Consider the following 26,403-nt stretch of genomic DNA (forward strand, 5'->3'; position numbering starts at 1 on the left):
CTCTACCAATATATTACGTGTCTCTGTCAACATTTGCTTTATTAACTGTCGGACGTCGAGTGTTTGCCGCGCCGCTCCGGGACTCAATGCCACAGATACACCTGTTGGGAGAGAGAGAGAGAGAGAGAGAGAGAGAGAGAGAGAGAGAGAGAATAAAAAGATGAATTCACGAAAGGTGTTAAACTAGAAGAAGGAAGGAATTGAAAATATGTGAAAAAAAAAGAAAAAAGTGAAGGGCAAATGTTAAACAGAAGTGATATGAAGGAAAGAGAGAGAGAAAAAAATTAATTCACAAAAGACGTCAAATTAGAGGAGGTGAATAAAAGGGGGAGAGAGAGAGAGAGAGAGAGAGAGAGAGAGAGAGAGAGAGAGAGATGCACATGGTTTGACAGATAGAGAAAAACGGAAAGACAGACAGACGGACACACAAAGATAGAGAGCGAAACAGTAAAAAGACAGACAGACAAATAGATAGATATATAGACAGTGGCAAATAGATCGACAGACAATTAGATAGATAGATAGATAGAAAGATAGACCGACAGAAATTAAGACAGAGAGAGTGCAAGGGAAAATACAGACAGACACAGATAAATGGAAAGAAAGATAGATAGATAGATGGACCTTGGGACAGATAGATAAAATATAAATGAATACAAAACAGTGAACTTAAGAGAAACAAATAAAGAGAAAGTAATGTAAATATGAAAATAGTGAATGTGGAGAAGTATGATTATTAGTTCTCAAGAGGAAGAAAAGGAGGAGGAGGAGGAGGACGAGGAAGAAGAAGAAGACTAAGCAGAAGAAGGGAGAGGAAGATTATCTAAAACACGAAAATAAAAAAAATAAAACAGGATGAAGCGAAATAGACGGATAAAGTAACACACACACACACACACACACACACACACACACACACACACACACACACACAGGATAATTAACGCAGCGCCTCCGGTGTTGTCTTTGGCGCTAAAAAAAAGGACAAATAAAGAACAGGAATCCATCACGTATGTGGTTTTGCACTATACAACTTCTCTCTCTCTCTCTCTCTCTCTCTCTCTCTCTCTCTCTCTCTCTCTCTCTCTCTCTCTCTCTCTCCTCCTCCCTTAGGACTCACTCTACAGGCTTCCCCCCTTCCCCCCTCCCCCCAAAAATTACCTTCCCTTATTTCAAGAGGAGGAGAGGAAAGAGGAGGAGGAGGAGGAGGTGGATAAAAAAAGAAGAGAGGGAAGAAGGAAGCTAAAGTTGTGGTTGTATTAATGAGGATAAAGGAGGAAGAGGAGGAAGAGGAAGAGGAGGTGGGGAATGGAATGAAGAAAGAAAGGAAGAGGAGAGGAGAATAAGATGAAGAGAAAAAAGAGGAAGGGAAGACAAAGGAGAGAGGAAAGGGAGGGAAGGGGAAGGTAATAATGGATGAGATGAAGAGAAACAAAGAGGAAGGGAAGAGAAAGACTGAGAGGAAGAGGAGGAAGGAAGGAAATGTAATAAAGAAAGAAAGAGGAAGGGAAGGGAGAGGAGAATTAGATGAAGAGAAAGAAAGAGGAAGAGAAGAGAGAGGAAAAGAAAGAGGAAGAAGAAGAGGAGGGGGGAGGGACAGGTAAGACAGGTGAGGTTGATTGTATTGTGTTTACCTGTTGTTGTTTTTCTTGTTTTTTCTTTGTTTTTGTTTTTTGTTTTGTTTTACGTCTTTTTTGCAATTCCTTAGGCTCGAGTTGCTGTTGTTTTTGTTGTTCCTGTTTTCTTCTTCTTCTTCTTCTTCTTCTTCTTCTTCTTCTTCTTAACTCTCATTATATTTTCCTTCTTCCTTTAATTCCTTTTCAGCATAGTTCCTCCTCCTCCTCCTCGTCCTCCTCTTCCTCCTCCTCTTCCTCCTCTTCTTTATATTATTTTCCTTCTCTTCTTCTTTACATTCTCTTCCTCATCTTACTACTCGTCTCCTCCTCCTCCTCCTCCTCCTCCTCCTCCTCCCCCCTATATTGGGTGTCATTCTTGGGTTACAAAGCCTGGCGTGAGACCCAAGTCCCACGCACGTACTCACACACACACACACACACACACACACACACACACACACACACACACACACACACACACACAGGGTAAAGAATGTGATAAAAAAGGAAGAAAATGAAAAAAAGTAAAGAAGGGTGGAGAGAGAGAGAGAGAGAGAGAGAGAGAGAGAGAGAGAGAGAGAGAGAGAGAGAGAGGCTATACCCGATTTAATTTGACTATAAAAAATACAGAATCAGTCAGTCAGTCAACACACACACACACACACACACACACACACACACGTACGCACGCACACACATGATAATTAAGCCCTACCTGTTAATTAATCACTCTGCTCGTATTAACACACCTTGGGACGCAGGTAAGGAAGAGGAGGAGAAGGAAGAGGGGAGGAGGAGGAGGAGGAAGGGGGGAGGTTAACTTATCAATACCTAGCTAACCTTGCACCTGGTAGTAGTAGTAGTAGTAGTAGTAGTAGTAACAGTAGTAGTAGTAGTAGTAGTAGTAGAAGTAGTAGTAGTAATAATAATGTAACCTGCTTCTTCTTTTTCATCCTCCTCCTCCTTCTTCTTCTTCTTCTTCTTCTTCTTCTTCTTCTTCTTCTTCTCTGTCCTCTTCCTCTTCCTCGTCCTCTTTCTCCTTCACATTCACTCTTCTTCTCCTCTTCCCTTCTTGTCCCTCCTCCTCCTCCTCCTCCTCCTCCTCCTCCTCCTCCTCCTCCTCCTCCTCGCTTACCTTGATTAATTATGTCGACTCAAGATTTGGACATCATCTCCCTCCCCCGAGAGAGAGAGAGAGAGAGAGAGAGAGAGAGAGAGAGAGATAAAAGCTGTAAGTTGAATCTCACCTGCCAGAAGTTGTTCATTAGGCGCCCAGGTGTGTGTGTGTGTGTGTGTGTGTGTGTGTGTGTGTGTGTGTGTGTGTGTGTGTGTGTGTGTCTGTCTGTCTGTCTTTTTTGTGGTAAGAAATACAAAGAAAATAAATAGGAAGACAGTAAGAAAGCAAAATATAATAATAATAATAATAATAATAATAATAATAATAATAGAAAGAAAGAAAATATAAGATAAAGAATGAGAGAGAGAGAGAGAAGCGGGGGTGGAGGTGCTTGGAATTCTTGTAGTGAGAGAATGCAGCAAGAAGAAGAGGAGGAGGAAGAGGAGGAGTAGGGGTAGAGTTTGAGAAGGTGAGTTGGAGGAAGGGAAGGGGAGGAAAAGGGTGATGGAATGGAAGGGGAAGGGGAGGAGGAGGAGGAGAAAGAGGAGGGAGAGGAGGAAAGGAAGAAGAGAGAGAAGGAGAGACAAAGTTTGAGAAATAGAAGGCGAAAGACGAGAATGAGGGAAGGGAAGAAAGAAGAAGAAGAAGAAGAAGAAGGAGAAGAAGAAGAAGAAGAAGAAGAAGAAGAAGGAGAAGAGGAGAGAGAGGCTGAGATTGAGGTGAGGTTGGGGAAAGGAAGGGGACGAAGGGGGAGGAAAGAGGTAAGGGAAGGGGAGGAAGAAGAAGAAGAAGAAAAAGAAAAGGAGGAGGAAAAGAAAAAGAGAGGAGAGAGAGGCTGAGATTGAGGAAGGGAATGGGAGGAAGAAGAAGAAGAGGAGGAGGACGAAAAGAAAAAAGAGGAGAGAGAGGCTGAGATTGAGGAAGGGAAGGGAACTAAGGGGAGGAAGAAGAAAAGGAAGAGGAGGAGGAAAAGAAGAAGAGAGGAGAGAGAATGAGATTGAGGAAGGGAAGGGAATGAAGGGGGAGGAAAGAGGTAAGGGAAGGGGAGGGGAGGGGAGGGGGGGAGGGGGCACAGGTAAGCAAAGGTAAGGACAGTGACGGATGGTGATAATTAGGCGGCGAGTCAACATGAAGGTTACCTGGTCAATAGCGGCCGCCATCTTGCCTCTCTCTCTCTCTCTCTCTCTCTCTCTCTCTCTCTCTCTCTCTCTCTCTCTCTCTCTACTCCAATTTGTGTTGATTTTCCCTCCCCATCTCCTCTCTTCCTGCTCTCGTCCCTCCATCCCTCCCTCTCCCTCTTCTACCTACCTCACCCCCCTGCCTCCACTCCCCGTCTCCCTCGCACCCCGTTTCTGTTGATTGTCTCCCCGTTTTGCAGCTCCCCATCTTGATCTCTCAATCGCCTAATGGCCGCGCCAAGACTCAGACCGAAAATTAACACCACTCACAGGGTTATTTAACACCACGCTCGCCTGGGCCCAATGCGCTCTCAGCCTTTTCGACGGCGCAGTGCTCGGCTCCAAATTGCCCTCCCGCGAACTATTTCTGGGCTATGATTTTGTTCGCGTATCCCCCACCCCTACCCCACCCCCACCCACACACACTGCAGGAATGGAGGAGAGAAGAGGAACTTGAGAGTACATAAGAACATAATGACTTAAGTAGAGAGGAGGAATTAGAGAGAATATAAGAACATAAAGACGTAAGGAGTCTGCAAGAGGCTGGTGGGTCGGTTGAGGGCAGCTCCTGTGAACCTAACCCCACCTTACCTCACCACGTATGAATTTATCCAACGTCTTCTTGAATGTGTCTGTGTATTGTATTTGCACTCACCACACGACTGCCAAGCCTGTTCCACTTATGTCTTTCTCGAATCAACTTATCTAACTAAACCCATTACTACGTGTCCTACCCGGCTCTCTTACCACCAAAACCATATTAATATCCCCATTATTAAAGCCTTTCATTCATTTATAAACTCCGATCAAGTCCTCACACCCTTCGCCTTTGTAGAGAATGTAAGTTTAATTGTTAAAATCTTTCCTCGTATGGCAAGTTTCTGAATCACCTTTGTCATCCTCCTCTGTACCGATTCTAACACCTTGATGTCCATTCTATAGTAAGGTGACCAGAACTGAACCGCATAATCAAGATGAGGTCTAACGAATGCTGTGGAAAGGAAGAAGAACAGATGCAGTGGAGGAGAGAGAAGGAAGGAATTGGAAGGGGTGAGGGATGGGGGGTTGGGGGATGTGTGTGTGTGTGTGTGTGTGTGTGTGTGTGTGTGTGTGTGTGTGTGTGTGTGTGTGTGTTGAAAGGCAAGTTGATTAGGGAAGATGAAGGTAAGTTAGGTAAATGGTAAAGGGAAAGGTAAGGTTAAGGAATGGGGAAGAGAAGGGGAGGGAAAGGAAATGGGAAGGAAGGGAATAGGGGAGATAGAGGAAGGGAAAGGAGGGAAGGGAAGGTTGAACTAGTGATGGGTTAGATTGAATTAGGAGGAAGAAGAAGAAGAAGAAAAAGAAAAAGAAGAAAAAGAAGAAGAAGAAGAGGAGGAGGAGGAGGAGGAGGAGAGGTTAAGTGTGGTTGAATTAGGGCGACAGATAAAATCGCTCTTCAATTAAACGAAAGAATTTGAGAAACATTTGAACTCTCTCTCTCTCTCTCTCTCTCTCTCTCTCTCTCTCTCTCTCTCTCTCGGTAGGTCTGTTTCTATATTTCTTTCTTTTTTCTTTCTTTTTTTTTCTTTTTTTTCTCAGTTTGTCGTCGTCTTGATGAGTTCACGTTCCACTACAAGACTGTCTCGTTTTCTGTGTCAAAAAAAAGAAAGAAAACGGGCAAGTCATCTTCGGGGCGCCGTCTCTCTCTCTCTCTCTCTCTCTCTCTCTCTCTCTCTCTCTCTTGCTTTAGTTTCTTTTATTGTTCTTAGAGAGAGAGAGAGAGAGAGAACGGAGGTATGGAAGGAGGAGAGGAGGAAGGTAGTGGAAAGATTGAAGAGAAAGAAGAGGAGGAGGAGGAAAAGAGGGAGAGATAGAATGAGGAAGAACAGGAGGAGGAGGAAAGAACAGAGGAGAGAAGAATAGAAGAATTGGAAGAGAAAGAAAGATAGGAAGAAGAAAACAGGAGAGAGGAGGAAGAGAAAGAGAATGAAAAGACAGACACGGGAGAGGAAGAGGAGAAGAGAAGGAAGGAGAAGGAGAGAGAGAAAAGGAGAGAAAAAAGAGAGGAGACCACACAAGAGATGGACCAAATTCTTACAACTCCTCCCTTTCTTTCCTCCCTTTCCTCCCTCCCTTTTTTTCCTCTCCCTTCCCTCCCTTTCTTTCCTCTCCCTTCCCTCCCTTTCTTCCCTCTTTCCTCCCTTTCCTCTCTCCCTTTTCCCTCCCTTTCCTCCCTTTCGCTTCCTCTTTGCATTCCTTCATTTCCTCCTTTCTCCTTCTCTCTTTCATTTCTCTTTTTCATTCATCTTTTTTTTATTTTAACTCTCTCGCCCTCTTCCCTTCTACCTCCTCCCTTTCTCCTCCATTCCCTCTCCTCCCTCCCTTCTACCTTTCCCTTTCCTTTTTTTTCCTCCCTACCTCTCTCTCTCTCTCCCGTTCTCTCCTTCTCTCCTTCTTCCCTCTTCCTATCTCTTCTAACCTTCCTTCTCTCTTTCACTCCCTCATGTATCTTCTCCTCTCCTTCTCTTTCTCTCCCTCTCCATCTATCATCTCCCTTTCCTTCCTCCTTTTCTCTCTTTCCCTTTCCCTTATTCCCTAGTTCTCTCTCTCTCTCTTCCTTTCACTTGTAATTCTCTTCCATTCCCTCAATTTTCCTCTCCTCCCCCCGCTCTCTCCCTTCCTCTCAATCCCTTTCCTTCCTTTTCCTCATTCTTTTCCCTCTTATTCTTTTTTCCTCTTTCTTCCCCTTTCCTACCACGTCTAACATTCTTTCTTCTTCTTCCACTCCCTCACTTCTCTTCTCCTTCCCTTCCTCCCCTCTTCCCCTCTTTCTCCCTCCCTCCCTCATCTCCTTCTCTCTTTTCTCTTTCCGTCTTTCTTATTCCCTAGCTCTCTAACATTCCTTCTCTCTCTCTCTTTCTTCCACTCCCTCACTTCACTTCTCTCCCCTCTCTCTCTCTCTCTCCCTCCCTCCCTCCGTCTCATGTTGTCGATCGCTGTGCCGGGCAAAAAGTTATTTCCGCGGTCGCCATTACAACGCGTCCCGGCCAGCCCCTATCATGCTCTGCTCTGATGGCTGGGGGGAGGGGGGGAGGGGGAGGCAGGGGAAGGGGGTATTCGCGCCCTTCCCTCCACTCTCCGCAAGGTTCAGAGTAGTGTGTGTGTGTGTGTGTGTGTGTGTGTGTGTGTGTGTGTGTGTGTGTGTGTGTGTGTCTGTCTGTTTAAGGGGGAAGGGAAGGGGGGGCGAGGTAAAAAGGGGAGGGGGGAAGGGAGGGGCTGTGGTGGTGTCTGTCTGTCTGTTTGTCTGTTTTCCCGTCTGTCTGTCTCTCTGTCTGTCTGTTTTCCCGTCTGTCTGTCTGTTTTTCCGTCTGTCTGTCTGTCTGTCTGTTTTCCCGTCCGTCTGTCTCTCTGTCCCTCTGTTTTTCCGTCTGTCTGTCTCTGTCTGTCTGTTTTTCCGTCTGTCAGTTTCTGTCTGTCTGTTTTTCCGTCTGTCTGTCTCTCTGTCTGTTTTTCCGTCTGTCTGTCTCTGTCTGTCTGTTTTTTCCGTCTGTCTGTCTCTGTCTCTCTGTTTTTCCGTCTGTCTGTCTCTGTCTGTCTGTTTTTCCGTCTGTCTGTCTTTCCGTCTGTCTGTCTCTGTCTGTCTGTTTTTCCGTCTGTCTGTCTCTGTCTGTCTGTTTTTCCGTCTGTCTGTCTCTGTCTGTCTGTTTTTCCGTCTGTCTGTCTCTGTCTTTCTGTTTTTCCGTCTGTCTGTCTCTCTGTCTTTCTGTTTTTCCGTCTGTCTGTCTCTGTCTGTTTTTCCGTCTGTCTGTCAGTCTGTCTTTCTGTTTTTCCGTCTGTCTGTCTCTCTGTCTGTGTTTTTCCGTCTGTCTGTCTGTTTTTCCGCGTGTCTGTCTCTCTGTCTGTTTTTCCGTCTGTCTGTCAGTCTGTCTGTTTTTCCGTCTGTTTTTCCGTCTGTCTGTCTCTCTGTCTGTGTTTTTCCGTCTGTCTGTCTCTCTGTCTGTCTGTTTTCCCGTCTGTCTGTCTCTCTGTCTGTTTTTCCGTCTGTCTGTTTTTCCGTCTGTCAGACTGTCTGTCTGCTTTTCCGTCTGTCTGTCTCTCTGTCTCTGTTTTTCCGTCTGTCTGTCTGTTTTTTCCGTCTGTCTGTCTCTGTCTGTCTGTTTTTCCGTCTGTCAGTCTGTCTGTCTGTTTTTCCGTCTGTCTGTCTCTGTCTGTCTGTTTTTCCGTCTGTCTGTCTCTCTGTCTGTCTGTTTTTCCGTCTGTCTGTCTCTCTGTCTGTCTGTTTTTCCGTCTGTCAGTCTGTCTGTCTGTTTTTCCGTCTGTCTGTCTCTCTGTCTGTCTGTTTTCCTGTCTGTTTTCCCGTCTGTCTGTCTCTGTCTGTCTGTCTCTCTGTCTGTCTGTTTTTCCGTCTGTCTGTCTCTCTGTCTGTTTTTTCGTCTGTCAGTCTGTCTGTCTGTTTTTCCGTCTGTCTGTCTCTCTGTCTGTTTTCCCGTCTGTCTGTTTTCCTGTATGTTTTCCCGTCTGTCTGTCTCTCTGTCTGTCTGTTTTTTCCGTCTGTCTGTCTGTCTGTCTGTTTTCCCGTCTGTCTGTCTCTCTGTCTCTGTTTTTCCGTCTGTCTGTCAGTCTGTCTGTTTTTCCGTCTGTCTGTCTCTCTGTCTGTGTTTTTCCGTCCGTCTGTCTCTCTGTCTGCCTGTCGTTCGTAAGTGAGGAGTGATTCGCTATATCAAGTAACGCTATGCTATGCTGTGCTATGTTATGCTGTGCTATGCTAGGTAACACTATGCTATGGTTTGTTACGCTATGCTATGTTACGCTATGCTATACTAGGTAACACTATGCTATGCAATGTTACGTTATGCTATGCTAGGTAACGCTATGCTATGTTACGCTATGTTATACTAGGTAACACTATGCTATGCTATGTTACGTTATGCTATGCTAGGTAACGCTATGCTGTGTTACGCTATGCTATGCTAGGTAACACTATGCTATGCTATGTTACGCTATGCTATGCTAGGTAACGCTATGCTATGCTATGTTACGTTGTGCTATGCTATGTTACGCTGTGCTTTGCTAGGTAACACTATGCCATGCTATGTTACGCTGTGGTTTGCTAGGTAACACTATGCTATGCTATGTTACGCTATGATATGCTAGGTAACACTATGCTATGCTATGTTACGCTATGCTATGACAGGTAACACTATGCTATGCTATGTTACGCTATGATATGCTAGGTAACACTATGCTATGCTATGTTACGCTATGCTATGACAGGTAACACTATGCTATGCTATGTTACGCTATGATATGCTAGGTAACACTATGCTATGCTATGTTACGCTGTGGTTTGCTAGGTAACACTATGCTATGCTATGTTACGCTATGATATGCTAGGTAACACTATGCTATGGTTTGTTACGCTATGCTATGCTAGGTAACACTATGCTATGCTATACTAGGTAACACTATGCTATGTTACGCTGTGGTTTGCTAGGTAACACTATGCTATGCTATGTTACGCTATGATATGCTAGGTAACACTATGCTATGCTATGTTACGCTATGCTATGCTAGGTAACACTATGCTATGCTATGTTACGCTGTGCTATGCTAGGTAACACTATGCTATGCTATGTTACGCTATGCTATGCCAGGTAACACTATGCTATGCTATGCTACGCTATGCTATGCTAGGTAACACTATGCTATGCTATGTTACGCTATGCTATGCCAGGTAACACTATGCTATGCTATGCTACGCTATGCTATGCTAGGTAACACTATGCTATGCTATGTTACGCTATGCTATGCTACGTAACTGACTTCGCTTGACTGTTCTGAATCTTTATCATCATTTTTTTGTCCTCCTCCTCCTCCTCCTCCTGCATGGTTCTTTTTCCTTTCCTGGCAGCTTTGGCTGGAGGGATGGGGGGGGGGGGGGGGAGGAGCCTTCGCCTTTGCTGTCCTTCATCTTCCACCTTTGATTAGATAGTCACAAACAACCTCGTAAGGAGCATCATGTCTGCTGTTGTTTGTTCTTCCTTTGTGTGTCCTTTGTGTTCCTCCTCCTTCTATATCTGACCGTCCTTGATCGTGGAATGTCTTTTTGTGTGTTTGTTTTATTGTTTTATTGATTTAGTTATTGTTTTATTCATTGTTTTTATATTTTGTAGTGTTCTAAAAAAAAATTTCCTTTCGTTGTCCTTTGATCTCGTTGTTTTTGTCATATATAAAAAAAAATTTCATTATTATTATTTCATGGTTTTATTGATTGATAGATATTTTTACTCACGGTTTTGATACGTCTGTCTGTCTGTGTCTGTCTGTGTCTGTCTGTCTGTCTGCCCACTTTCCTCTTTCATAATAATTGTTTTAAAAAGTTAACACAACAGAAGAATTTCCTCATTCTTTTTTTTTTTTTTTTTTGTGTGTGTGTGTGTGTGGACGAAGAAGCCTTTCCCGTTCATAGAGAGAGAGAGAGAGACCTGTGGACATCACCCCAAAATTATCTTTATTGAATCTTGTCGAAGGATTTGCTCTGCGCTGTCACATTCTCTCTCTCTCTCATTTTTTATTTATGGCAAGGTTGCATTTGTGGCGACAGGTATGGAGAGAGAGAGAGAGAGAGAGAGAGAGAGAGAGAGAGAGAGAGAGAGAGAGAGAGAGAGAGAGAGGTCAAAGACATTTTCTAGAAACGGTGAGAAATTTAAGATGATGTAAGACTTGCTTGGAGGAGGAGGAGTTAGCAACGAAGAAGAGAATAAAAGGAAGAAAGAAAGCCTACATGTAGAAGAAAAGAAAAAGAAAAAAAGAAATAAAAAAGCAGACGGAGTTTTAAGCAAGATGCGGAGGAGGAGGAGGAATACATAGGAATACATAGGAAGAACAGACATCAGAAGACCTGTCGGTGTATGGCGAGAGTGTCTGTTTACTACCGCTACTACTAGTAATCTTAAGTGTTGTAGGACAGGATAGAATAGATGAAGGCTCCTCCCCACCCACCTCTCCCTCCAACAACGTGCCGGCAGGAAATAGTTAGAAGAGAACACCATGTGCCTTTAAGGAAGAAAGGGACATGGAAATTTTACAGTAAAGAGAGAAATAAGAGGAAATTACTACCCTTAACTTACGCTACTGGTGACCTACACTGTGGGGGAAATTATGAACACAAAGTCTTCAGGTTTGAGCCGTGCTGCAGTGTGCCTGAAACACACGAAAAGGGTCAGTAAAATCCTATATCCCTGAAGTACTTATCCAATGAAGACTTGAAGCTATTGATACTCTGTGCGCTAACTACTGACGGCGGGAGTCTATTCTAGTGAGCGACGACTCTATTATTGAAATAACTTCTGCGCGCCAATGTGTTACATCTGTTTCCCTTTAACTTCCTACCGTTGCTGCGTGGAATTTGTTTGGTTACTCGTCGCTGTATCTTTTCCAGCAAAACTTGGTCTTTGATATAATTCGGTGACCAGAACTGGACGGCGTATTCTAGGTGTGGTCTTACAAATGCTGAATATAATCTCTTCATAAGTTCGGGTGATTTATAATGAAAGTTTCTTGAGATTAATCCTAACGTCATATTGGCTTTTTTACTCGCCGCGAGGAGGAAGAAGAAGAAAAAAAAGAGAAAGAAGACAACGAGAAGTAAGAAAAAGGAGGAGGAGGAGAAGGAAACTAAGGATGAGAAAAGGATAAGAAGGAAGGAGAAGGAAGAGGAGATGGGAGGAGAGGAAAAGGGAGGAGGAAGGGGGGTAGGGGGCATGGGAAAGTCTGTGGGCCAGGCGTGGGTCATAATGGGTGAGTGAGAGCAATTAAAGGAGGAGGAGGAGGAAGAGGAGGGAGGAGGGGAAGAGGTGAAGAAAGGTTGTAGGAGGTGAAGATGGGATGGGATAGGAAGGGAAGGGAAGGGGATGGGATAGGAAGGGAAGGGAAAGGAAGGGAAGGGAACGGAAGAGAAGGGAAAGGAAGGGAAGGGAACGGAAGAGAAGGGAAGGGAAGGTTGGTAAGAGAAATAAAGAAAAGAAAGAAAAGTAGGTGGAAGAAGAGAGAGAGAGAGAGAGAGAGAGAGAGAGAGAGAGAGAGAGAGAGAGAGAGAGAGAGAGAGAGAGAGAGAGAATCGCTTTGCACCCGTAGGCAACTATGTAACGTTCTTCTTCTTCTTCTTCTTCTTCTTCTTCTTCTTTTTAAATGGCATTGTTCCTGTTTTCTTGTTCTTCTTTGTTCATAGTGTTTGTGAGAAGGAGGAGGAGGAGGAGGAGGTAGAACAAGAAAAGAAGGAGAAGGAAAGAAAAAAATAATAGCCGCTATAGTAGAAGAAGAAGAAGAAGAAGAAGAAAAAAAAAGAAGAAAAAGAATATATCAGGAAATGGAGAGGAAAAATTTGGGGAAAATAGAAAAAGAGGAAGAAAAGGATGACTAAGACGAAATGAAGAGGAGGAGGAGGAGGAGGAGGTGAGGGGTCAGTGTATAATCTCAGAGAGTGTCAGGAGGAATCAGTATCTCCTCCTCCTCCTCTTCTTCCTCCTCCTCCTCCTCCTCCTCCTCCTCCTCCTCCTCCTCCTCCTCCTTTTCGTTCTTTTATTCCTCTTCTTGTTTTGTTGCTGTTTTTTTCTCATTATTATTATTACTATTATTATTATTATTATTATTATTATTATTATTATTATTATTATTATTATTATTATTATTATTATTATTACTGCTTTTTATTCCTCTTTTTATCAATCCTTCTCCTCCTCCTCCTCCTCCTACTCATTTTTTTTTTATCTCCTTTCCTTCCCATCTCTCCCGCCCCCTTCCCTTATCCCCTTTCTCCCTTTCCTCCCATTCTCCCTCATCTTTTCTCCCTTATCACACCCCTCCTCTACGTTTACTCTTCCCTCCTTCCTTCCTTCCTTTCTCCCTTTCTTTTCCTTCTACTTTCTTACTTCATTCCCTCCTCCTTCTTTTGCCTCCTTTTCTTTCTCTTCCTTCTTTCCTTTCTTCCCTTTCTTCTACTTTCTTACTTCATTAACTTCCTCTTTCTTTGGCCTCCTTGTCTTTCTCTTCCTTTCTTCCACCTTTCTTTTTTCGTATCTTCTTTCCCTTCCTTTCTCTGCGTTTCCCTCATTGTTTTTCTTTCCTTCCTCTTCCTGTTTCGCTATATTTTCTCTTTCCCTTCCTTTCTCTGCGTTCTCCTCATTTTTTCTTTCCTTCCTCTTCCTGCTTCGCTATATTTCCTCTTTCCCTTCCTTTCTCTTTGCGTCTTCATTTCTTTCCTTCCTTCCTGCTTCGCTAAATTTTCTCTTTCCCTTCCTTTCTCTGCGTTCTCCTCATTTTTTCTTTCCTTCCTCTTCCTGTTTCGCTAAATTTCCTCTTTCCCTATTCTTCCCTTCTCTCAACCTTCATATATCCACTACTCAACCCTTCACCTCCCCTCAACCCCATCATCTAACCCCCTTCCTCTCGTCCCCAGGTCTCCGCTACCGACCCTGATTGCGGCGTGAATGCGCGGGTCAACTATACAATCGGGGACGGCTTCAAGCGCTTCAAGGAGTTCGAGATACGGCCGAAGTCAGGGGAGATTTGCATATCGGGGCAACTGGACCACGAGACCCGCGCCGTGTATGAGTTCCCGGTGGTGGCGACGGACCGAGGTGAGGAATAGATAGATAGATAGATAGGTGGATAGATAGATAGAGAGATAGATGGATGGAGAGAGGGAGAGTGAGAGAGAGTTTTACCTTTCTACTATCTGTGTTTTTCATATCCGTTCTCGTTCTTCTGCTGTTCAACCCCTCCTTCGGTTTTGTTAAGTAATAGTTTTTTGTTTTCATCTTCTTGTCCTCATCTTCTAATTCCTTTTCCTTATCTGTCTGAAGAACCGAGGTAAGAAAGATAATGATAGATAGATAGATAGATAGATAGATAGATAGATAGATAGATAATATTGATGGAGAGAGAGAGAGAGAGAGAGAGAGAGAGAGAGAGAGAGAGAGAGAGAGAGAGAGAGAGAGAGAGAGAGAATCAGAATCAGAAACTTTATTTCCATTTTATACAACGGTTATTTTTTACAGGCTTAAAAATATTGATCATAGCATATAAAGTGCGATGAAATTTACAAAAAAATCTTTAAAGTATAACTAGAATATAATTGCTGATAAAAAGACAGTGTGGACTAATATCTAGGACATCTTGTAAAACATTATAAGGTCAAATTTAATAAGAAAGTAATCAGTGTAATTCGTTGCCTGTGCTATCGTCCAAGAGGTGTTTCTTCAGGTTGACCTCAAAGGCATTCAAACTGTGACATTTCTTTGCTTTTGTGGTGAGATTATTCCATGTTTTTGGCCTCTGACTGTAATAGATCGGGACCCAATGTCAGTGTATGTTTTTTTGTGTCAATTGTTTTGTCTTAATCAATGTTCAAATTGTTCTGTATGTTTTTTCTATTTTGCTTTGTGATTCAGTGCACACTTCTTAAAAATAATTTTTTGAAAATGTAATTCATTAAAGATTTTAGTTAGTAAAATATTTTATGCTCCTCATTCTCCAGTTTGTTTTATTTTTGCAGTAAAATTTGACTCCTGTGAATCCTAGATAGCTTCTGAGGCAGTAGTCTCTATATTTAAGGTTAAAGTGCTGTGTTTGTGTGCTATTAACTGAACTTCTCTCTGTCTGCTGAGCAAGTCTTGAATTTATGCATGCCAGATACTTTTTTCTTTTTCTCTTTCACGTTTGCACGTAAAAATCAATTGTTAAATATCAGAGAGAGAGAGAGAGAGAGAGAGAGAGAGAGAGAGAGAGAGAGAGAGAGAGAGAGAGAGAGAGAGAGATTTTAGTCTGCTTCTCTTATTTATCTTTTCTTTTCCGTTCTCCCTCTTCCTTCCTTCTCTTCCTTACTCCTCCTTCAGCATATATCTCCCTCCCCCCTTACTCACCCTCCCCTTCCCTCCCCCAGGCGGCCTCAGCACCACCGCCGCCGTCAAGATTCAGCTCCTGGACGTGAACGACAACTCGCCGACGTTCTACCCGCAGCAGTACAACGTGTCGCTGAGGGAGCAGCACAACCAGTCCGTGCCCGTAGTGGTGGTGGTGGCCACGGACAAGGACGCGGGCGTGTACGGACAGGTGAGGCGGCGGGCGGACATAGATATATAGACTGATGGATTAAAAGATATATTGGTGTTTTGTTGTTGTTGTTGTTGTTTTGTTTTTTTACAGCAAGGAAGGTAGCTCAAGGGCAAAAATAAAAATAGTCCGCCCGACGCTGCTCCGACAAAAGAAAACGGAGCGAGAGGTCAAAGGAGAGGTCAATTTCGGGTGAAGAGGCGTCTTGGCACTCTCCTCAAGAAAGGGTTCAAGCCGTAGGTAGGAGGAAATACAGACGCAGGAAGATTGTTCTAAAGTTTACCAGCAGAAGATATTAAAGAATGAAGATGCTGGTTAACTCTTGCATAAGGAATTTGGATAGAATAGGGATGGGCAAGAGTAGAGTCGTGTGCAGTTGGGCCGCGGGAGGGGAAGACGTGCAGTCAGCTTGAAAACATCGATAGAAGATAGAAAGAGATTTAACATCGCGGCAGAATTGAAGAGGAGGGGAGGTGATGAGACGAAGAGCCTTTGACGGACAGATAGACAGACAGACAGGTAGACAGGTTGTAATGGATAGACAGAGAGATACAGACCAAGACAGACAGATAGGGACACATTGCAATGGATATACAGACAGACAGACAGACAGGTTGTAATGGATAGACAGATAGATACAGACCAAGACAGACAGATAGGGACACATTGCAATGGATATACAGACAGACAGATACAGACACACTGATAGAAATACATACTGCAACAGACAGACAGACAGAGGCGGTGGCTGAGTGGTCAACGTGCGGGCGCGACGTCCAAGAGGACCCGGGTTCGCGTCCCGCCCGCCCAACGTTCGATCCTCGCCGAGTGGCCTAACCGCCTAAGTTCACACTGTGCCGACTCTGGGCCACGACAACCCAGCGACTCAGGATACACGAGGTCTTGGGTGTGAAATGTTGATGTGAAAGGGTCGCACATGGTCGGGAAGAGATCTAGAAACGATCGGCGGATGCTGAGTCGCCCCAGTGTGAAGGGGACCTAAGACTACCCACATGCTGTCCTGAAGACCGCCTGTCATCCCGAACTCTAAGTAATCAAAGATGATCTCTGGGGAGCAGCATGAGCCAAGCAAGATGGCACCTCTAAAAACACTTGCCCGCGCCACAACGGGATGGGGCCGACCACCAGGCCCCGCCAAGAAAGCCTACTGGCGCCATGTATCAGGACACCTCTCCTCCCGAAATTGACCTCTCTTTCGGCCACCTCTTTTGACTCTTTTTAGGAGCAGCGAGTAGCGGGCTTTTTTATTATTGTTTCCTTTTTTTGTGCCCTTGAGCTGCCTCCTTTGTTGTAAAAAGAAAATGGGCAGAAACATAAAATAAACAAACTAATGGACATAATTGCAATAGACGGACAAAAGGTTGGAATGGATAGACAGACAGATACAAACGGACACCCAGACAGAGAGGGTTAAAGTGGACGGGCAGAAAGATAGATAGACCAACACAGAGACAGACAGACAGACAGACGCACAGGGTTGAAATATATAAAGAGCCACAGATACATACCAGCACAGACAGACAGACACACACAGACAGGTCGCAATGGGTGTACGTAATCATGACTTGCGTTTTTTTTTTTTTTTTTCTTTTTTTTTTTCTTTTTTTTTTTTTTCTCTCCACAATCTTGCGGCCCCGATCACCGTTAGCGTTTCTTGCGGCCCCAAAATTTATGTTAACCGCCTTTTTGGGGTTGGACGGTAGCGGGCAGGAGGAGGAGGAGGAGGAGGAGGAGAGTGATGAAAGAAGACATAGAGAAAAGAAGGAAAGGGAAGCAGAGAAAGGTAAAGAAAAGAAGAAAAGGGAATGAAGGAAGGTAGGAAAGGGGAGGAAGAGAGAAGGAGGAGGAGGAATAGAGGGAGAGAAGGAGGATGAGAAAGTAGAGGAAGGAAGGGAAGGAAAGGAGGATGAGAAAACAGAGGAAGGGAGAAGAGAAAGAGGAGGAAGAGGTAAAGAAAGAAAGGAAAGGGAGGAGAAAGGTGAAGGAAAAGGAAGGAAGGGAAGTGAAGGAAGACGAAGAAACAGAATGAGAATGAGAAGGAAGGGAAGGGAAGGAAAGAAAAGGTGAAGGAAGGGAAGAAGGAAGGAAGGGAAAGTAGAGGAAGAAAGGAAAGGGGGAGGAGAAGGAGGAGGAAGGAAGGGAAAAGAAGGAAAGGAAGGGAGGGAAAGAGAAGGTGAAGGAAAGAAAGGAAAGGGAAGGAAGGGAAAGGGAGGTGGAAGAAGGAAGGAAGGGAAGGGGAGATGGAGGAAGAGGAGAAAATCTAACCTCCTCCTCATCCTCCTCTCTTCCTCCTTCACCACCACCATCTATCTTCTTCTTCTTCTTCCAACCTCCTCTTGTTATGTATTATCTTATTATGTATCTTTATCTTCTTATTCTACTGTTTCCTTCTTATCTTCTTCCTCTTATCTCTTTCTTCATCCTCCTCCTCCTCCTCCTCCTCCTCCTCCTCCTCTTTCTCTTTTGTTTTTATTTGTTACCTCTTCCTTATTTTCTTCTTCCTCCTCCTCCTCCTCCTCCTCCTCCTCCTTCACTTCCTCCTCCTTCCCATCCCAACCATCTTCATCTTTTCATCTTCCTCCTCCTCCTCCTCCTCCTTCTTTTCCTTATTAATCATTTTCTTTTCTTCTTCCTTCTAACCTGTTTATCTTCTCCTCATATCATCCTCCTCTCCTCCTCCCCTTCCTCTCTCTCTCCTCCTCCTCCTCCTCCTCCTCCTCCTACTCCTCCTCCTCCTCCTTCCTCCTTCTTCTTCTTCTTCTTCTTCTTCACCTCCTCCTCCTCCTCCTCTCTTCCTCCTTCTCCACCACCAACTATAACTTATTCTTATTCTTCTTCTTCTTAACTTCCTCCTCCTCCTCCTCCTCTCTTCCTCCTTCTCCACCACCAACTATAACTTCTTCTTCTTCTTCTTCTTAACCTCCTCCTCCTCCTCTCTTCCTCCTTCTCCACCACTAACTATAACTTCTTCTTCTTCTTCTTCTTCTTCTTCTTCTTCTCCCTAATTAACCTCCTCTTCTCCCCATACAGGTAACATACGAGATCGTGGGAGAGAACGACCCCGGCGGCTTCCGAATTGACGGCAAGACGGGCGAGATCTTCGTGACGGAGACGCTCTCGAAGGCCAACTCCATGTACCATATCAACGTGTCGGCCAGGGACGGGGGCGGCCTGAGGTGAGGGGGGGGGTGGGGGAGGAAGAATAGAAGGAGAAGGAGGATATAGAAGGAGGAGGTGAGGGGGAGAAGGAGGAATAGAAGAAGGAAGAAGGAAAAGAAAGAAATGAAGAAGGAGGATATAGAAGGAGATAGGAGGAGGTGAGGGAAGGAGGAATAGGGAAGGGGGGATGAAGTAACAGAAAGAAATGTAGAAGGAGGATATAGAAGGAGATAGGAGGAGGTGAGGGGGAGAAGGAGGGAATAGGGAAGGGGGGAAGAAGGAAAAGAAAGAAATGAAGAAGGAGGATATAGAAGGAGATAGGAGGAGGTGAGGGGGAGAAGGAGGGAAGAAGGAGAAGGAAGCATAGAAGGAGGAGGAGGATATAGAAGGAGATAGGAGGAGGTGAGGGGGAGAAGGAGGGGATAGGGAAGGGGGGAGAAGGAGAAGGAAGCATAGAAGGAGGAGGAGGATATAGAAGGAGATAAGAGGAGATGAGGGGGGAAGGAGGGGACAGGGAAGGGGGGAGAAGGAGAAGGAAGAATAGAAGGAGGAGGAGGGTATAGAAAGAGATAAGAGGAGATGAGGGGGGAAGGAGGGGACAGGGAAGGGGGGGAGAAGGAGAAGGAAGCATAGAAGGAGGAGGAGGATATAGAAGGAGATGAGGGGGAGAAGGAGAAGGAAGAATAGAAGGAAGAGGAGGATATATAGTTAAGGCAAGATAAGGTACGGAGGGAAGGAGAGGGAAGGAAAGGGTAGGAGTGAGGGGAATGGAAGAAGGAAAAGGAAATAAGATGAGAAATAGTGAGAGGGAAATGAGAGGAAGGAAAATAAGGAGGGCAAGGTTAGGGAAGGGGAGATAAGGTAAAGAGGGAAGGGAAGGAAGAGAAGAGAAGAGAAGAGAAGGGAAGGGAAGGGAAGGGAAGGGAAGGGAAGGGAAGGATAGGATAGGATAGGATAGGTAATGTAAGCACTCCTACTACTACTACTACTACTACTACTACTACTACTACTACTACTACCACCACCACTACCACCACTACCACTACAACCTCTACCCTCACACCCAGGTCGGCGGTGGTGGCGGAGGTCGGCATATCGGTCATCGACACCAACCAAGAGCCGCCCATCTTCGAGAACTCACGATACACATTCGGGGCGGACGAGAACGTGCCCCCCGGGTCCTCGGTGGGCACGGTGACAGCGGTGTCCAGCAACAGGGGGGACTCGGGGCAAGGTAAGCATGGTGGGGAGGTACGGGGGGAGGGAACTGGGGAATGAGGGATGGGTGAGTGAAAGGAAGGAACGGACGAGACAAAGGGTGGTTAAAGGGGAAGGAGAGAGTGTGGTTGAAGGGAAAGGAAGAGTGAAAGGGAGGAAAGGAGGGGAAAGGGGGTAGGTGATGGTAGATAGGAAGGGAAGGGGAAAGGAAGGAGGAAAGGGGGGAGTGAAGGGAAGGGTAGGGAAGAGTGGAGGGGTAATGAAGGGGGAAAGGGGGGGAGTGAAGGGAAAGGAAGGGGAGTAGAGGAAACAGTTCAAGGGCAACAAAGAAACAATAATGAAAAAAAAAGCTCGCTACGCACTGCTCCCACAAAAGATTCAAGAGAAGTGGATTAAAGATAGGTCAATTTTCCCACACCTTACATCCCTTCTTTAATCCCCATCCCCCCTTTACACACCCATCTCAATACCCATCACCCCTTCCCTTAACCCCCATATCCACAACTTACACACGCCCCATTTCCGCATCTCACGCCCTTAACCCCTGAATCATCTTTGTCATCTTTCCCTGTACAGATTCTAACATCTTGGTAGGGGGACCAGAACTGAACTGCATAATCGAGATGAGGTCTAACTAGTGCTAAGTAAAGTTTGAGGATGACTTCAGCGCTCCTATTGCTTACGCTCCTTGAGATGAAACTCAGTACCCTGTTTGGATGATTCTTAGCCTGAATGCATTGAGCCCTAGGACGGAGGTCAGCGCTCACTAGGACTCCTAAGTCTCTCTCACACCCAGACCTGCTTAGAGGAGTGTCATTTAAGGAGTAATTGTGTGAGGGTTATTCCTACCTACACTCAGAATGCTACACTTCCCGACATTGAATTCCATCTGCCACTTCCCCGCCCAATCATAATCTGTCAAGCTCATCCTGGAGAACGCTAGCGTCCCTGTCTGATTGGATTACTCTACCGATCTTGGTATCATCTGCGAACTTACTGACATCACTACTAATTCCCGTGTCCAAATCATTGATGTAAATGATAAAAAGCAGTGGACCCAGCACCGACCCCTGTGGGACTCCACTCGTAACACTGCCCCATTCAGATTTTTCACCACTGATTTGCACTCTGCTTCCTACCTCTAAGCCACGCCCTGACCCAGTTTAAGACTATCCCACAATAGGAGCCCTGAAATCATCCTCAAACTTTACTTAGCACTAGTTAGACCTCATCTTGATTATGCAGTTCAGTTCTGGTTACCCTACCTGTAACTTTAGTGATAGCCGGTGATGAGGTGATGAGCCCTAACCCCCATACCCCCGTCCCTCACGCAGGCAGCGGTGAGGTGCGCTACAACATATACTCGGGCGACCCCAACGGCTACTTCAGCATCGACAGCCTGAGCGGCGTCCTGAGCACCGCCTCGCCGCTGGACCACGAAACGCACCCCTTTGTGCTGCTCAATGTGCTGGCCACCGCTGGGACCCCGCCCACCTATGGACACACACAGGTAAGGAGCGCGTGTGTGTGTGTTTGTGTGTGTGTGTCAAGTAGTAAGAAATAAGGGGGTGACTCTCTCCACCCTCATTATTTACTTTGTTCCTTCTTCTCTTTCATTATCTTATTAATTTTTTCATTGTCTTCATTTATCATCAAAAATGGTCTTGTATCCCTCTTCTTTTCCTCCCCCTCACCGTCCTCTCTTTCCGCTCTTCCGTCTGGTCTCTTTCACTCCTCTTTTTCCTCTTTTCTTTCCTCTCTTCCCTTCCTTAATGCCTCTTTCCCTCTCTGTATGTGTGATATGCTATGTTCTATTTCTCTCTGCGTCACAAACACACTAACACACAAACTTCCTCAGGTCAACATCAGCATCTACGACGTGAATGACAACGCGCCGGAGTTTGATGTGGCGACAGTGAAGATTTCGGTGCGGGAGAACGCGGTGCTGAAGGAGGCCATCTACGCCGCGCACGCCTCCGACCATGACTCTGGGGCCAACGGCATGGTGACCTACAGCCTCGTGCAGAACCCCGGCAACATGTTCTTTATTGACGAGGTGGGTGAAGGGGGCAGGAGGGAAGAAAGGGGAGAAGGGAGAGGGAGAAAGAGAGAGGGGTGTTGGGGGGAAGAAAGGGGAGGGAGAGAGAGATGAAAGGGGGAAGAGAAGGAGGAGGAAGAAGGAAAAGTTAAAGAAAGGGGAGAGAGGAAAAGGAGAGAGAGATGAAAAGGGGAAGAAGGAAAAGATAAAGAAAGGGGAGAAAGGAGAGGGAGAGAGAGATGAAAGGGGGAAGAGAAGGAGGAGGAAGAAGGAAAAGATAAAGAAAGGTGAGAAAGGAAAAGAGAGAGAGAGAGAGAGAGAGAGAGAGAGAGAGAGAGAGAGAGAGAGAGAGAGAGAGAGAGAAGAGGTGTCTCCATCTTTTCCTGACTGCCTGTTAACTCCTTTCTTTCATGGTTCTCACTCTTTTTTTCTCTCTTACCGGGGAAAGGAAGAACGAAAGGAAAGAATAGGAAAGCACCTTCTAAATTAACCCTTCAACGCCACATGACCTTGCAGTTTTGTTTTTGTTTTTGTTTTTTTTCAGCAGAGAAGACATAACATAACTCCCTTGAAAATATCTTACTCAACCTTACCTTACCTTACCTTACTTCACCTTACCTTACCTTACCTTACCTTACTTCACCTTACCTTACTTCACCTTACCTTACTTCACCTTACCTTACTTCACCTTGCCTTACCTTACCTTACAGTGCAAGGGCATACAAAAAATCAATAATGAAAAAAAAAAAAGCCCGCTACTTACTGCTTCTGAGAGTTGCAGCACCAAGACCAAACACCCCACTAATCACCCCCACCTTCTAACGCTGTCCTCCCCCACACAGATGCAGGGGATCCTCATGCTGGCCGAGGAGCTGGACTACGAGGACGTACAGAAATACACGCTCGTCATCGGCGCCAGAGACCGCGGCGTTCCGAGACTCGCGTCCAACCTCACCGTCAACCTCGAGGTGCAGGACGTCAATGACAACCCGCCGGTGTTTGACAAGGAGGAGTATGCCGTCAGCGTCCTGGAGTCCTTGCCCGCCAATTCCCAGTTCCTCCAGGTCACGGCGCACGACCTTGACACCGGGAACAATGCGCGACTGACCTACACCATCCGGGAGAAGGAGTTTGAGAATGTGTTTGGGGTCTTCCCTAATTCAGGCTCGCTGTATCTGAAGGAGGTGAGTTTGGGGTGAAGGGAGAGAGGGAGAAAGGAGAGGGAGAAAAGGGGGAAGAGGAGGAGGAAGTGGGGTGAAGGGAGAGAGGGAAGAAAGGAGAGGGAGAGAAGGAGGAAAAGGGGAAGAGGAGGAGGTAGTGGGGTGAAGAGAGAGAGGGAGAGAAAGGAGAGAGAGAAGAAGGAAAGGGGGAAGAGGAGGAGGAAAAAGAAGGAAAAGATGAAGAGAAGGAAGTTGAATAAAAAAAGGAGGTGAGCTTGGGGTGAAAGAGAGAGGGAGAGAGGAAAGAAAGGGATATGGAAGAAAGGAGAGGGAGAGAAGGAGGAGGAGGAGGAGGAAGGAAAGGATAGAGAGAAGTGGTGAAAAGAGAAGGAAGTTGAATAAAAAAAGGATAGAAAGGAGAGAGAGAGAGAGAGAGGGAAGAAAGAAAAGGGGGAGAAGGGAGAGGGAGAAAATAGAGAAGGGAAAAGAGGAAGAGAAAGGGATAGAAATAAAAACAAAAAGAAGAGTAAGAGAGAGAGAGAGAGAGAGAGAGAGAGAGAGAGAGAGAGAGAGAGAGAGAGAATCCAAGGCTGAACAAAAAAGAAAAAGAATATGATGAGTACAGGAGGAGGAAGAGGAGGAGGAGGAGGAGAGGAAGAGGATCATAAAACAATTACGGAAAGGGAAAAAAAGAATGACAGGCTGAGATGAATAGTGGAGGAGGAGGAGGAGGAGGAGGAGGAAAGGAAAGTAGCAGAGATTAGATGTAGGTTATGATAGTGTGTGTGTGTGTGTGTGTGTGTGTGTGTGTGTGTGTGTGTGTGTAAAAATGTCATTCTCTATCATACATGTGTGTGTGTGTGTGTGTGCGTGTGCGTATAAAAAAAGTTACATACTCTAATTTACACAAAAACTAATGCTGGTTCTCCCTTTTTTCCTCCCTGTGTGTGTGTGTGCGTGTGTGTGCGTGCAGGTGCTGGACCGAGAGACACGCGACAGCTACGTCCTGACGGTGGTGGCCACGGACAACGGCATGCCCGTCTCCACCGCCTCCACAACCGTCGTCATCACCGTGCTGGACGCCAATGACAACACGCCCACATTCTCCAGACAGGTGAGCGCCCCATGACACCTTGACTAGCCAGGTGAAATGACACACAGACACACACACAGACAAGGATAAAGTTCTGTGGAGGTCAGTGGTAAGAGAAGAGAAAAGGAAAAGCCTAAACGAAGGTATTAACTAAAGCATCAATGTCTATTTTGGGTAGCCTGTCATAACGAAATCAGGTGGACAGTATTCAGAGGTTAAGTTTACATTATAGTTACAAGCCTGAGATTCCACTTTCACGTACCTCCACGCGATGTCTGCCTTGAAACACACGAGAAATCAACAAGGGTTTCCTGCACTGGGGTTGAACACATGACCAGTTAGACGGGAAGACACTCCTCTACCAGTCTGGCTGAGGGGGTTTGGGAGGCTTTCCATGTCAGGTGGGTTACTACATCAGGACTTGTACTTGTGATTTTACAGTGTACTTGTCCTTGGGGCTGAGGGACCATATTCTTAACCCCTTGACTGTAGATTTCCTACAGTCAGACCTCACCAAGCTACAGGAATGGAACAAAGAGTGGCTGCTACAATTCAATGAGGAAAAATGTAAAGTCCTGCACCTTGGGAGGGGATATCCAGCATACCAATACCACACGGGAAACACTCCACTATCCACCACAGAGGCAGAGGAAGACCTGGGAGTGTATGTTACCAGGCTACCAGTGAAGGGATATCCAGCATACCAATACCACATGGGAAACACTCCACTATCCACCACAGAGGCAGAAAAAGACCTGGGAGTATATGTTACCAGGCTACCAGTGAAGGGATATCCAGCATACCAATACCACATGGGAAACACTCCACTATCCACCACAGAGGCAGAAAAAGACCTGGGAGTATAATGTTACCAGGCTACCAGTGAAGGCAAAATCCATGCCAATCGCAGCGGACGGGTCAAACATTAGGAGCCCAAGCACACACATTTGACAGGGCATTCATAGGAGTTTTGGGCATTTGCAGAGGTAGTTTTATGATCCTGGTGGTAGTTTGATCATTCTTTTGTGCCGTGAACCCACACAAATACTCAATGGAATGCGGCTGATCTACTTTTCGGCCTCTGGAAATACTCGTAGTGGGAGCCCAATACGATTACGAACATACCCCAGGTGTTTATCATAATGCACCCCCTCCATCCCCTTCCCCCACCCCTCTAACCTCTGTCCCTGCCCCCAGATCTACGAGTTCACGGTGGAGGAGAACCTTGGCTCGGGCGCAGTGGTGGGGAGCGTGTCGGCAGAGGACCGTGACGTGGGCAACAACGCCTCCCTCAAGTTCTCCCTCCTGCCCGCCGACGGCTCCTTCCAGATCAACCCAGACACAGGTGAGAGGAATTAAGGCGCAGGTAGAATTAAGACACTTTAAGGGACACAGGTACAGTTTTAAGGGACACAGGTACAATTTAAACAGATTTGATATATACATGCAATCAAAGGACACAGGTTGAATACAAGGGCAAGACAGGTGAGATTAGATTTCCAAGGACAGGTAAATGATTTCGTCCAGAGGGAAAGTAATGAGGAAAAGAGAGACGAACTAAGAGAGGAGGAAAAGGGGAAAGAGAATGAGGAAAAAGAGAAAATTAGGAGAGGTGGAATTAAGACAGGTCCAATTAACACCTATCCAAATTAATTAAGTAAAGGTGCACAGAAGAGCTCAGGTAATCATTGGACAGGTAGGAGAGTTAATTTAAGACAGGTAAGGTGAGGCTAGATTTGCAAGGACAGGTAAATGATTTCTTCAAGAGTGAAAGTAATGAGGAAAGGGAATGAGGAAAAGAGAAAGGAAAGGAGAGGAGGAAAAGGGGAAAGAGAAAAAGGAAGAGGAGAAAATTAAGAGGAGAGGAGGAAATTAGGAGAGGTGGAAATGAGACAGGTCCAATTAACACCTATCCAAATTAATTAAGTAAAGGTGCATAGAAGAGCTCAGGTAATCATTGGACAGGTAGGAGAGTTAATTTAAGACAGGTAAGGCTGATGCAGGTAAATCCAAGTATCTATCCAAGAGGTGAATCCAATTAAGTATATAAGTACTCCATTAACCCATACAGGTGTTCTCATTAGTAGCTACAGGTGAATAGAACAATAATTAATTAACAAAGATTCAGGTAAGTCTGTCCACAAAGAAAATTATTTGATCCACACAGGTGAAGACTAATTAGCATACAGGTAAATTTACAGGTGAGACTAATTAGAAGATACAGGTGAAGCTAAATTAAGACAGGGAAATCAGGTGAGAATAATTAAGACAGGTAGGTTAACAGGTGAAACTAATTAGATTGGACGCAGGTAAAGGAGGAAGAAGGGAAAGGCAGAGAGGAAAAAAGAAGAGGGAAGGAAAAGGGAGAATAAGAAGAGAGAAGAGAAGGGAAGGGAAGGAAAGAGGAAGGGAGATAAGAAGAATGAAGGAAATGAGAAAGAAGAGGAAAAGAGAGTAGGAGAATATAGGAGAGGAGTGAAAGGAAGAGATGAGAGAAAAGAGAGAGATGGAGTGTAGGAGAAGAGAGGGAGGGAGAGAAGAAAAGAGGAAGAAGGAAGAAGATAGTAAACAGGAGGAGAAGGAGGAGGAGGAGGAAGGAAATCAATCAGTTGGATAAAAACTTTCCTCCTCCTCCTCCTCCTCCTCCTCCTCCTATGTCTCAATTTAATGTCTCCTCTTCCTCCTTTCTCTCCTCTTTTCCTCCTCTCTCAT

General features: G+C 45.4%; 1 protein-coding gene across 1 annotated transcript in view; it reads left to right on the forward strand.

The window, feature by feature from the left end:
• LOC126985855 (protein dachsous-like) overlaps positions 1–26,403 on the forward strand; it is a 139,417-nt gene that overhangs the window by 98,702 nt on the left and 14,312 nt on the right. Inside the window, exons 3-11 of the mRNA XM_050841326.1 lie at positions 13,348–13,528; positions 14,833–15,002; positions 18,054–18,199; positions 19,250–19,416; positions 20,735–20,910; positions 21,259–21,456; positions 22,281–22,622; positions 23,572–23,712; positions 24,889–25,036. Of these exons, the coding sequence (XP_050697283.1) occupies positions 13,348–13,528; positions 14,833–15,002; positions 18,054–18,199; positions 19,250–19,416; positions 20,735–20,910; positions 21,259–21,456; positions 22,281–22,622; positions 23,572–23,712; positions 24,889–25,036 (1,669 nt within the window). The remainder of the gene's footprint in view (positions 1–13,347; positions 13,529–14,832; positions 15,003–18,053; positions 18,200–19,249; positions 19,417–20,734; positions 20,911–21,258; positions 21,457–22,280; positions 22,623–23,571; positions 23,713–24,888; positions 25,037–26,403) is intronic.

Source organism: Eriocheir sinensis, chromosome 60, assembly GCF_024679095.1.
Source record: "Eriocheir sinensis breed Jianghai 21 chromosome 60, ASM2467909v1, whole genome shotgun sequence".
NCBI classification, from domain to species: domain Eukaryota; kingdom Metazoa; phylum Arthropoda; class Malacostraca; order Decapoda; family Varunidae; genus Eriocheir; species Eriocheir sinensis.